This window comes from Humulus lupulus, chromosome 1, assembly GCF_963169125.1.
Source record: "Humulus lupulus chromosome 1, drHumLupu1.1, whole genome shotgun sequence".
In the NCBI taxonomy this organism is placed as follows: domain Eukaryota; kingdom Viridiplantae; phylum Streptophyta; class Magnoliopsida; order Rosales; family Cannabaceae; genus Humulus; species Humulus lupulus.
The window spans coordinates 82,109,182-82,122,601 of record NC_084793.1 but is presented as its reverse complement, the minus strand read 5'-3'; the positions used below and the strand labels follow the sequence as shown (position 1 = coordinate 82,122,601).

The following is a 13,420-nucleotide window of genomic DNA, read 5'->3' as shown; positions in this document are numbered from 1 at the left end:
TTTGAGTCTAGTCCTTTATATATGGTCTCCTATCGAATAAATCACTGATATATTGCTAGGGTCAAGTTTTCATTCAATTGCCGATGCAAATATGGCAGCCCTGTAAACATCTCCGTAAAGATTTGATTGGAGGTTTTGTTCTGTAACGTTATTTTGTTATGTTATTCAGGATTCGTTAAAAAAATAAAGTCACGAGACCATATGCACCAAGTACGGAAGGTGCAAGCTCTGAAAATGTCTCAAAAGAAGGGCTGAGCACCATGTCTCCCCCACAGGTGCCCGCATCAGCACCTCAAAGTTCAACTTTTAGGAGCAGTAGCAATTCATTGTAGAAGTCATTCTTGGTTGAAAACTTATGTTCTTGGCTGCTGCTGTCATCACATTATAAAATTTCAAACTGGTGTCAAGCTACAGATTTTAGTAGCAACGACATAAATACTAGAGGTATTTTCTTCTTTTTTTCTTCCATTGAAATAACATTTTCTGTATTCATTTTCTAATCTGCGGGATTTCGCGACTACACTCACTAAATATTCTAACAGCACTGGCCAGAACTTTTGGCTGATGATTTATAAGTAAGCCATTAAAATGACAGAAGTCCCACTGGAGAGTTTTCTAGGAGATAGATGCTCTACAACTAGGGACCAGCTTGTTTTGTTCTTCCTTTGGATGCCATGTCTGCTTGGGTTTTTTTTTTTGTGATATTTCAGAGTTTTGCTTTGTATGTTAGATTTTACTATCAGGGACCGAATATGGCTGTTGTCTTTTTAGACTTTAATTTTCTTCTTTCTTTTGTTTTGTAGTTTCCAAGGACTCTGTAGATTGTAGTGACTTTGTTATCTGATTCAGTTTCTTTAATAGAGTATGAGTTCCCCTGTGTTTTATCTTTTTTTTTTTTGTTTGCTGGAAGAGTTCCTCTGTATTTGCCTGGGCTCATTTCAGCGTCAAATGGATATTGATTGAGTGTTAGCAAGTTTTTATTATATATATATAAAGTACGAATCCACCTGCTTTCACTTTAGCTCATATTATTGGATGGTGGGGTAAAGCCATATTATTTATAAATTTTTTAATGATAACTCTTGTTTGTTATGTTAAGATTATCAATTTATGAAGGAGTGAGATCAAAGAAACTTGACGTTGAACATTTTCCTATTTATTTTTTTTCACCATGTTAACCAAATAACTTATAAAGGACGTGATTTAAAACTAGCATCCTTGGCAACAGTTGATTGATCTATTTTTTGAGTGCTTGGTCTACACTAATGGTGATGCATGTTTCTTGGATAGTTTTCTTTGCCATTGACATATTATACAAAATTAATATTCTTATGATGGAATAACCATACATTATCTTATTCTAGTTCTATGATATTTTATCATCCATTAATTATCTTGTACTTTTTTTTAGAAGTTTTTACATGTTATGACTACCTGTATATCCGTAGCCATAGTATTCAATTATTTCTTCTACAATATTAAGCAGGTTATGGCTACAATTTTTCATTGTCTGCTATATGAGCTTTCTATGCAAATTATGACAAGTTTCTTTTGGTGTGTATGCTGCAGGTATCTAGGCAGGAATGCATACTGTTAGGTACTTTGATGGAAAAACGTACAAGTGGGTTGGGATAAGCCGTCAGCCTAATATTATTGGAAAAGGATGCTCTAAGTTTGGTGTTTTAGTTTTGAATATTTAATGGAGAGTTAATATTATTAGAAAAGTATGCTCTGATTTTGGTGTTTTAGTTTTGAATATTTAATGGAGAGTTAATATTATTGGAAAAGTATGCTCTGATTTTGGTGTTTTAGTTTTGAATATTTAATGGAGAGTTACTAAGTTGTAGCAAGAAGTTGAAAATTGGATCATATTGTTTGGAGTAGAAATACATGTGTTTTAGTGTGTTTTTTTTTTCATGTAAACAGAAAATCATGGATTCCCTGTACTTTTTAGCTTAAGAAATTTTCTTGTCATGTCTCATTTTCTGTTTCTTGTGTACCTTTGTTATTGACACCGAGTTAGATGCATTTTTTACTGACTCAGGTCAAAAGAACACTAGAACAATTTACACCATCATCATATTCATGTGGGCTTATTATTAATTTGAATTTGTAAGTTGTTTCCTATAATAAGCCCACATGAATACGATGATGGTAAAACAAGATATAAGCCACTAGAATCATCTTATTGGATATGTTTAACTACTTTTACTTGATTTCAGCATTTGTAAGCTGTTTCCCTTTATCTTGCCTCGACCTTGCCTGCCATTTCTATTTAGGTCTCATGTCCTACTTTTCCTATTTTCATTTCAGTGCTGTAGAAGAGGGGTAAAGGTGGCTGTTGTTGGGGTCCCCAAAACTATAGACAATGATATTTTGCTGATGGACAAAACTTTTGGGTTTGACACTGCTGTTGAGGAAGCACAACAAGCCATTAATTTAGCTTACATCGAGGTACAAAATTTCATTATATTTCGTGATTTGTTCGATTTCATTTTGATTGCTTAAGTTTCATGCATTATAATATCATTGTTAAAGAATTCAGTGGGAAAAACAGTCTTTGTTAACTTCTCAATCCTTATTACAGGCACATAGTGCATACCATGGTATAGGAATTGTAAAGTTGATGGGTCGTAGCAGTGGATTTATTGCTATGCATGCATCCCTGGCTAGTGGACAAATCAATATATGCTTGATACCAGAGGTATTTGTGCGACTTACTAATTGGTTAGTTATTTTTGAGATTCTGTACTGATACTGGTTTTATACATTTAAGGTACCTTTCCATTTACATGGTCCTCATGGTGTTTTGCGGCATCTGAAATACCTCATTGAGACAAAAGGATCAGCAGTGGTCTGTGTTGCTGAGGGAGCAGGGCAGGTTAGTCATAGTATAACATCAGTTTTTCACTAGTTGAAACATGATCAACTGATTGGAACTAGTATATTTTTTTTCCTTCTGGATCTAAATATTATGAAACCCCTCCAAAAACAAAATGCCAGCCATATGTTGAGATTCAACTAGCTAAAAAGAAACAACAAATTGATGTTTATATTTCTAAGGATCTAAGTTAGGTATGTTACATCAATGGTTTTGAAGATACAGTTGGATCATTAAATTTTGATAGCATGTTGAGTGTTTTGTTATGATTGGCTTGGGAATAGTGACTGTTTTTAGTTTAACACATTTTTGCTTGTTAACTTGTTTTTCCAGCTTACTAATAGTTGTTCAAATATTGCCTTTCATATTTTGGAAAAGGCCTAAAGAAACAATTGTTTTAGATATATGATGTGGTTAGGCCAAAGAAGCATGAGATTGAGAATTTGTGAAACCACATTCTACATATCCTATATATAAATTTAAGCCCAGTCCAATGCTGCTAAATTACTCCTATTTATATACATAGTGTAATCTTTTAAGAGTTTTTGACATATAGAGCACTCAATTCTAAAGTTCACTCTTACAACAGTCTAGAGGAATTTCATTAGGAATATATGTGAAGTTGTATTATTTTGCATAACTTTTTTTTTTTGTAGCATAGTTTCTTGAAGTATTTTAAAAAAAAGACTTTTGTGGCTGCTTATTTCCTATGCAGAAACTGTGAAGCTATATGAAACAGTTGGAATGGGAAATGGAGAGAACGAGCCAAAGCAAGAGTGAGAGTTGGAGGATGTTATAGTAAACAATACTCTCCAAGTTTCTTGTTATAGTAACTTTTCAATATGTTGAACATTGAAGAATACTTGAATACTTAAAGAACATTTTGTTGTTGATGACAGTGTTGAATATTTTAAACTAATTTGTGGATTGTTAATACAATGTTGAATGTTTTTACTTTTTGTTATTTGAAAATCAAGTTTATTTGATGATGCTAGTATATATTAGAAAGTTAATTTTAATTATATAAATAAAAAATAAAAATATAATAGAATAAATTAGTGTTATATAAATGAATATATAATGAGAATTTAAACTTATCTAAATATTAAAATAATACAAAAAATGTGTTATAATATCTATTACAATAACACTTTTTATAAGTAAAGAATTTTGTTATGCATACTTCATTATATAACACAAATAATGTGTTATACTAAAGTGTAGTATAACACAAAAAAAGTGTTATACTAAAGTGTAGTATAACACAAATTTATATGTATTGAAATGTGTTATATAATCGACTATAAATAACATAATTAAACACTTATCTATATATTAAAATAACACAAAAAATGTGTTATCGTTGACAGTACAATAACACATCTGTATAACACTGATAAAGTGTTATGTAAAGTACCCTGACCTACGATAACATAGTTGGTCTTAACACATCAGAAAGTGTTATCGTATGTTTTGATAACACATTTTCGGTGTTATTAAAAGCATTTTTTCTTGTAGTGAGGAGCGGAGCCAGTATCTAGGACACCCTACAGAATGGCTCCGGCGGAGTTAAAGGAGTTGAAGATTCTGTTGCAGGAGTTACTTGATTTGGGGTTTATCAGACCGAGTTTCTCGCCATGGGGTGCTCCAGTGTTGTTCGTTAAGAAGAAGGATGGGTCCCTTAGGATGTGTATCGATTAGAGGGAGATGAACAAGTTAACCGTTAGGAACAAGTATCCACTGCCTAGGATCGACGATTTGTTTGATCAGCTACAAGGAAGAACAGTGTTTTCCAAGATAGATCTCCGATTGGGTTATCATCAGTTAAGGATTAAAGAGGAGGACATACCAAAGATTGCTTTCTGAACGAGGTATGGACACTATGAATTTCTGGCTATGTCCTTTGGATTAACCAATGCCCCAGCAGCTTTCATGGACATGATGAATAGGGTTTTAAAGGATTATCTGGACAAGTTTGTGATCGTATTCATCGACGACATCTTAGTGTACTCCCAGTTAGAGGCAGAGCACTAGCAGCATCTGCGGCTGGTTCTACTACGGTTGAGGGAGCATAAGTTATATGCTAAGTTCAGTAAGTGTGAGTTCTAGTTGCCACAAGTTACATTTCTGGGCCATATTGTCAGCAAGGAGGGGATTCTGGTTGACCAGAGTAAGATTGAGGCGGTCAGAGATTGGCCTAGACCGAGCAATGTTCCTAAAGTGAGAAGCTTTCTGGGATTAGCAGGGTATTATCGGCGGTTTTTTGAGGGGTTCTCCAGAATAGCTATACCACAGACAGAACTGACAAAGAAGAAGACAAGGTATGCCTGGACGGATAGGTGTTAGAACAGTTTTAAGGAACTGAAGCGGCGACTGATTACTGCGCCAGTGCTAAGCTTGCCGACAGAGAATGAGAAGTTTGTGGTCTACTGTGATGCATCCAGACAGGGGTTGGGGTGCGCGCTGATGCAAGCTGGTAAGGTGATAGCCTATGCATCGAGACAGTTAAAGGAATATGAGCAGAGATATCCTACGCATGACGTGGAATTAGCAGCGGTGGTGTTTGCACTTAAGATTTGGAGACATTATCTTTATGGTGAGAAGTGCGAGATATATACCGACCATAAGAGCCTAAAGTATTTCTTTACACAGAAGGACCTGAATATGCGCCAGAGGCGGTGGCTGGAGTTGGTTAAGGATTATGATTGTGATATCCTATACCATCCTGGGAAGGCTAATGTAGTGGCTGATGCATTGAGTTGGAAGGGCCTAGGGCAGTTGTTTAGCTCAAGGCAGATATTAGATAAGTTAGCTGAGGAGATGACTAGAGCAGGTATAGAGTTGGTGGTTGGTCAGTTGGCCAACATCACTCTTCAGTCTACACTCCTTGAGAGGATCAAGGAAGCACAGGGGAACGATTCTCAGTTGTGAGGTCATAGGGAGAGTGCCTTAGTCGGAGCGACAAAGGACTTCTCCATTTCAGAGATGGGGTTACTGAAGTACAAGGGTCGGATCTGTTTTCCGATGGATTCTGATATCCGGCGAGAGATCTTGGATGAATCGCATACCACTCCCTATTCTTTGCACCCGGGTACAACGAAGATGTACCAGGACTTGAGAGCTCTGTATTGGTGGTCAGGCATGAAGAGGGATGTGGTGGATTATGTGGCTAAGTGCTTAACTTGTCAGCAGGTTAAGGCTGAGCTCCAGAGGCCAGCAGGGTTGTTGCAACCTTTGGGGATCCTAGAATGGAAGTGGGAAGATATTACTATGGACTTCGTAGTTGGTTTACCGAGAACTGTGGGACAGCATGACTCAGTGTGGGTGATTGTGGATAGGTATACCAAGTCCGCCCACTTTTTTCCTGTTAGGACAACTTATACTGTGGAGCAATATGCTGAGTTGTATGTAAGGGAGATTGTTCGACTTCATGGGGCTCCGAGGTCGATAGTGTCGGACAGAGACCCCACCTTCACTTCCAAGTTTTGGGAGAGTCTGCAGAAAGCTATGGGCACGTAGTTACGGTTTAGTACCGCTTATCATCCTCAGACGAATGGGTAGTCTGAGAGGACAAATTAGATATTGGAGGATCTGCTGCGAGCCTGTGTGCTTGATTTTGGGGGATCGTGGAGTAAGTATCTCCCTTTGATCGAGTTCTCGTACAACAACAGTTATCAGGCGACCATTGGTGTGGCTCCGTACGAGATGCTTTATGGAAGGAAGTGTAGATCACCTATTCACTGGGATGAGACAGGTGAGAGGAGGTATCTGGGTCCAGAGATGGTTCAGAGGACCAATGAGGCAATTGAGAAGATTAGAGCGCGTATGCTCGACTCTCAGAGTCGACAGAAAAGTTATTGAGACCTGAAACGCAGGAGCGTGGAGTTTCAGGTTGGTGACCATGTGTTACTTAGGGTTTCACCCATGAGGGGTGTGAAACGGTTTGGTGTTCGGGGCAAGTTGAGCCCCAGGTTTGTTGGCCCCTTTGAGATTCTGGAACGGGTTGGTGAGGTAGCTTACAGATTAGCGATGCCTCCAGCTTTATCAGGGGTTCATGATGTTTTCCATGTATCCATGCTCTGGAAGTATATGTCAGATTCAACGCATGTTCTAAGTTTTGAGAATCTGGAGCTTGATCAGGATTTGTCCTATGAGGAGAAGCCAGTTCAGATTCTTGATCGAAAAGATAAAGTCTTGAGGAACAAGACCATCGCCTTGGTGAAAGTGCTGTGGAGAAACAGCAAGGTTGAGGAGGCGACTTGGGAACATGAGTCAGAGATGAGGGAGCGGTACCCCGAGTTGTTCAGGTAATTTTGAGGACGAAATTTCTGTAAGGAGGGGATAGTTGTAACGACCCGGATTTGCTAATCAGGCTTAGGGCCTTGATTAGTGTGCCTGGAGGGCAATAAGTGATTTAATATGCTAATATGTGGATTTATGTGAATATGTGATAATGATGCATGTTTAATTGAGTTAAATGTGCATGTGGGCCCCATCTGGATATTAGGGCCATAAGTGTGATAAATGTGATAAATGTTATATATATGTGATATGTATGTGTAGCACGATCCGAGACAGTCCTGGGGAGCGGTTAGCCAGGAAGTCACAACGGGGTTGAGAATCTGACTCGGGGAGAGTCGAGGGGTAATTTGGGTACTAGGTGTGTTATGGGATTATCGGGACATGAAAATAAATATTTGGAGATATATTTGAGGATAGAATGTCTAGGCAGGAGTATTGGGGAAAATTTACCATTTTTCCCTCGGGGACGTTTTGGTACCCTGAGCCTTGAGGTGACCATATAGACATAAGTTGAATAAGACAAATCTTAGAACTATTCAGAACACTTAGGGAACCGACTCATTTTCTCTCTAAGCAAGTGGATGTTTTTCTCTTTGGAGACTTAAGGAGAAATTGGAAGAATTGGCTAGAAACTAGAAGGATCAGTTGAGAAATCTTGGGAAGCTTGGAGCTTGAGGATTGAAGATCAACTTCTGGGATTGAATTCAGCAAGGGGCAAGCTTTAATTATAAGAATATGCCTAGATTTGCTGCTGGTTTGGAAGAGTTTGCATGTTGGTTAAGTTTGATCTGTTTTAAGTGTTTTGGTTGAGCTTTGGAGTAGGATTCAATGGGGTTTTGGTGTTGTTATAGAGCTGAAATGATGGTGCTGGTTATCTAGGATTATTAGTTAAGTTTAGGATGAATTGGCTTGAGGAAAGGTTTTTTGAAATGGTGTAACGCCCCAACCCCTGGGACCGTTACGGTGTGCCTTGTAAACAGTGCTAAACTCGCTAATCGAGTCATTTGGCCAAAATCGTGAACTAAGTATGATTAGCGGTTTAGGGATTAAAAACTTTGGTAAGGATATAACGTTTCACTAGAACGTTTAACATATACATTGGGATCCCGAAAATATAAATTTCAGAGTTTATTACAGAAAATATTTACAACAGGCCGTTCTAAGCGGCAAAACAGGGTTCAACCCTAGTTCCACTTTAAACCTTGGCCGTGGCGGTCGAGCAGCTGCATATGTACACGTCATCACCTAAGCTCTCCAACTCAAGGATGGTCCAGCTTCCTCTTGCCTTTACCTGCACCACATAGCACCCGTGAGCCGAAGCTCAGCAAGAAAACATAACATTATACATAAGCATTATCAAATGATTATCATTATAATCACACGGAGCATAAAGCTTCCAAACCAATGAGTGCACATCACATGATTCAAGAGGGAGAGTGGCTGCTAGGTAAGCCACTAGCCTCCAAGTACTTATTCCATTCATCGACCCTCGAGGTCGGTTTGGCATTAATGCTCTTCGAGTCATTCAATGCTGATGGTTGATTAGATCTAATCTCCGTTGGCTTGCGTGAACCACGCTAAGACCGTTCTGACTAATGAGTCAGCGCTACGTGACCAGGGTTCAGTATCACTGCCGAACTTGACTAATAAGTCACAGCTTCACGGCTGATACTAACACCTTTGCCAATTCTGACTAATTAGTCAGTGCATGACCAGTGCCCAGCACCACTACCGAACCTGACTAGTGAGTCACGGCTTCACAGCTGATACCAACACCTTTGCCAATTCTGACTGATGAGTCAGTGCAACGTGACCAGTGCCCAGTACCACTGCCGAACCTGACTAATGAGTCACAGCTTCACAGTTGATACTAGCCCCTTTGCCAAATCTGACTAATTAGTCAGTACCATGCACAAGTAAGCAATGCTATCAATATGTATCATATGCCAGTTATCCAAGAATAGGGCATTTAGCATGCTTACTAAACAGTTGCCAGCATAATCATGATCATGCACAAACTCAGAGACTCAAGCTCTGGGAAATATCATATTCATCATTCATGGCATGCCCTAATCACATGTTTCTCGTGCATCACATGCATCACACTTAATCACCCAGCATGCCTCAACAATAATCATATGCAAATGGGCAAGATCGCCAAGCATTCATTATGCTATCAATGTTTACATTTAAACATCCAACATGCATCAATCATAGCCATGCATGTCACACATGGGGTGCAGTTTTCTTACCTTGGGTTCGAGCGAGAATTAATAAAAGAAACGACCTTTGAGAACGATAAGCTTTTAGTCCTTTAGCGGTCACCTAGTCATAACCAAACATATAGGGTACCATTAATAAAATGAATAATAAAATGTCCCCAAACCAAAACCTAACCTCCGGGACCTCAAATACTACTCAACCGGGTAGTAGGTTCAACCCCGAGGCCTAAAGCTTGAATCCCCAAGCTAAAAACCCCATTCTGGCAAAAATGACCTTAAGGGCCGCGGCCCTCCTTGGCCATGCCGCGGCCCGCCCCTCAGACAGAGGCGCCCAAACCCAGTTTACACCAAGGGCCGCGGCTCTCCCTGGCCATGCCGCGGCGCAACCCCCAATTCAGCCAAAACCTCTGTTTTTCTTCCCCTACGATTTCTCTTAGAACCAATCCATCAAACCCAGTTTAAACACCACTCAAACCTCCAATACAATCCATAAACTTGTTCTATACCACACCCTTAGCAAAACCCAAAGCAAACCCCAATTAAAACCTCCATCAATTCCAACAACCCTCCATAAAAAACACAAGCTGAAAACTAGTATCAAAATAGAGTATGCACCAGAAATTAATGCTAGGAACTTACCTCCAACACGATTTGAATCCTTCCCAATGGCTGTACTCAAGCTAAACCTCCCCAAGCTTGACTCCCTAGCTTGCTTCCTCAAGATAGGCTCTCAAAACTCAAAGAAAAGGGTGAAGGAAGACTTGTACGGGAAGGAAGGGAGAAGGAGAGGATAGGCTCTGTTTCTGTTCTGTTTTCCACAGCTTTCCTATGTTATATATATCCAAAACCCAAAATGACCAAAATACCCTTAAGCCAACAAAAGCCTCTAAACCATTTCAAGGGTAAAATTGGTACTTTCCGCCTATCCCGTTAATCATAATTAACGCTTCTCGATTCCCACTAACCTCCATATTCTCAAATACCAATAAATCACATCCCTTTACCCTTTAATTCCCGGTAATGCTCTAATCATTAATATCGCCCTGAGACTCACCCCGAGCCCCGAACTTAAGCCCGTTATGACTAGACCGAACACTTACATTTCATGATCGTCTCATGTCGAAAAGCTCGAACCTATCCACATACAATGTGGTAAAATTATAATTAATCTCAACCATGCACCCAAAATATACAATTACGCCCACAGTGGCCAAATTACCAAAATGCCCTTGCATTTAAAATATGAGCCCATATGCATGCATTCACCATCATATAATAATATAATTCACATAAACATGCATATAATCATTAAATATCATAATAAATCAATTATGGCCCTCCCGGCCTCCTAATCAAGGTCCTAAACCTTATTAGGAAATTTGGGGCATTACAAATGGTGTGAAAATCTGGGTTCGGTGGGGAGGGGCGCGTCGTGGCCCGTGTGCACGCGTGGCCATGGGAGGCTGAGAAGTTCATGCGCGGCGTAGCCCGTGTGTGTTGCAGGGGTGTGCTAGCCTCTGTTTTGAGGCTCGCCACGGCTCTTGGGGGTGGGGCCGCAGCCCTTAGTGCCAGTTTGAGTTTTTAAGGGTATTTAGGCTTAGGAGCTCAATGGGTAAGGCTCGGGATGGATTTTATCACCCGGATTGATAGAATTCAAGGTCCCGGAGGTTAGGGTTATGGATCGAAGTTATTTATTGGATTAGAACTTGATGGATGGATATTGTTAATGTGTTGTGACTAGGGTTTCGGTGAGGCTCAAGTTAGAGGACTGTGCTCGGGGCATCGGTGCTCAAAAAGCTCGGGACTCAGGTAAGAAAACCCTTGTTCCCATAGAGCTATTGTGCAGGGCTGAGCCCAATGTGTTTGAGTAGAAATGGTAAGCTGGGCTGAGCCCAATATGTTAGAACTGCAGGGCGTAGCCCTTTAGCTGAGTATGCTAGAATTCTGCTATATTGTGTATGCTATGATGTGAGTGATCGGCAAGAGCCGGGAACGGTGTAGACCGGGAATGGCGTTAGGCACGTTGAGTGCAAGGCCGAGAATGACAAGGGGCCGGGAGCAGCGTTGATCATGTGGAGTGCGAGTTTCCAGGGCGAGTCCTTAGAAGGATACCTGGGATATCCTCACGGTGTGTTTAGCCCATTGGTGGCCTATTTATATGCTTGATATATGTGTTGCATATGTTATCTATTTGTGGGTTTTCTTGCTGGGCTTCGGCTCACAGATGCTCTGTGGTGTAGGTAAGGGTAAAGAGAAGGTCAACCAACCATGAGTACGGCAGGCGTGAGGCGGCGTGTACATGTTTGGCCAGCCTGGCTACCACAGCCAGAGGATTTTGGGAGATGCTTGTAAATGAACTTAGATTTTGTCCTTTAGTCGACTTGGTTCAATTTTTATGTTGTAAATGTTTCTAAACTGTATTTTGGGATCCCAGGTGTCAAACTTTTATGGTTTCAATAAAATGGAATTATTTGTAAAGTTTTTCTTTTGTTTATAGCTTAATCACACTGTTTATTCTAAAACCTCGATTAGCAAGTTGATCGCACGTCTTTAAAATCACTTAGTAACGACACTAAGGTAGTAGGGCGTTACAAATATCTTGTTTGTTAGACCACGTAAAGAAGTCCCTTGAACAACCTAAATCAATTCCACCACTATCAAACACAAAATTGCGGAGGCCCTGTCCTTCAAACTCCGAGAACTCCCTGCCCCTACACTTTTCCTTGGGGTGAAAAGTACTGTTAAGGTCTCCCATGCAAAGCCAAGGCCCATTTAGGGTGCTAACCCGATCCATGAGACCCCTCCAAAACTGAACCCGCTCCTGCCTAACACAGGAGGGCAATAAACAAAAATTGCAAACCATTCCAGGTGAATGGAAGTCACATTCCAGAATTTCATCACAAAAATAGACTTATCAAAGTATATAATTTGTAACTCAACCTCTTATTTCCAGAACAAACAGAGACCCCCTGCCCTACCCACCGAAGGAATGGACTCACCTCCAAAAAAACCAGCACGTCTCCAGATATAACTCATACGAGAAACATGCACCTTCATCTCTAGAAGGAACAGAACATCTGGGTCCTCTTTTCTGACCAAGGCCCGCAAGGCCATGACTGGATGGGGATTTCCTAATCCCCTGTAGTTCCACGAGAGAAGTCTCATGAGTACTTGGGGGGCATGATAAGGCCTACCTCCTCAGCCTCCCAAAAGTCCTGAGGTGGGATATATTTGTTGTCATTCTGAACGATAACTTGCTCTAGAGCTCCTGGAGTACTAGCATGCCCTTCAGTCGTAGTCTACAAAGAGTACTCATAATTCTCCTCTACGAAGCCCACAACGCACTTGGATTTCTTTGTTGGGGAAGTAATGGTGTCTTCCACTAAATGAGAGCTTGAAGATGGGAAGACACAAAAACCACCCTTATTAGGCTTCTTCTTTTTGTTACCCGGCTAGGTCGTATTCAACACACTCGGCCCATGTAGCACAAATTTCGTGGGAACCCCAATGGGCCTCCTTTTGGAACTCTTCTCTTTTGGGCTCTTCACCCCATTTTCCCTTAGGCCACCAAATGGGAAACTAGGATCCAATGACCCTTTAAATATAGAGGTCAGGTGCCTGACTTTGGCAGGGTCCAGGTCCTTTAAAATCACATTCATCCAAGACAAATTTCATTATCTTGGGTTCTATATGCCTTGAGTGTTTATCAATTTCGTTCTAATTCCCAGTCTCCTTGCAGTTGAAAACACTCCTCTTTAGTGTACTTATAATCAGGCCTTGCTCCAAAATGATTTGCAACATTTAGTGCCTTGCCATTGGACTTCTTATTCTTTTTGTTTGAATTTCTTCCTCATTTGCTCTTCGAAGAAGAAGCTTAAAACAATTTCTCCTTGAGCTTGTTTAATAGTATTTACCTTCTTTCCTTTGCTTGAACCACCATCAAAAATCCTCTTTGAAGGATTTGGTGATCGTTGCATAGGAAAAATAAGAGTATCTTTTATTATCACGAACTCCA

The 13,420-nt window shown here is 40.3% G+C and overlaps 1 protein-coding gene across 2 annotated transcripts; it reads left to right on the top strand.

The window, feature by feature from the left end:
- Positions 1–198: 198 nt before the first annotated feature.
- LOC133795241 (ATP-dependent 6-phosphofructokinase 5, chloroplastic-like) lies at positions 199–3,867 on the top strand. Of its 2 annotated transcripts, none has more exons than XM_062232701.1 (6): positions 199–444; positions 1,570–1,597; positions 2,314–2,454; positions 2,588–2,704; positions 2,777–2,881; positions 3,597–3,867. In XM_062232701.1, exons 3-6 carry the CDS (start codon positions 2,383–2,385, stop codon positions 3,603–3,605), a joined length of 303 nt encoding a protein of 100 aa, XP_062088685.1. In that variant the 5' UTR covers positions 199–444; positions 1,570–1,597; positions 2,314–2,382; the 3' UTR covers positions 3,606–3,867. The 2 variants fall into 2 exon arrangements, with proteins under 2 accessions (XP_062088685.1, XP_062088682.1); XM_062232698.1 differs by having other exon boundaries at positions 1,570–1,724.
- Positions 3,868–13,420: the final 9,553 nt, after the last annotated feature.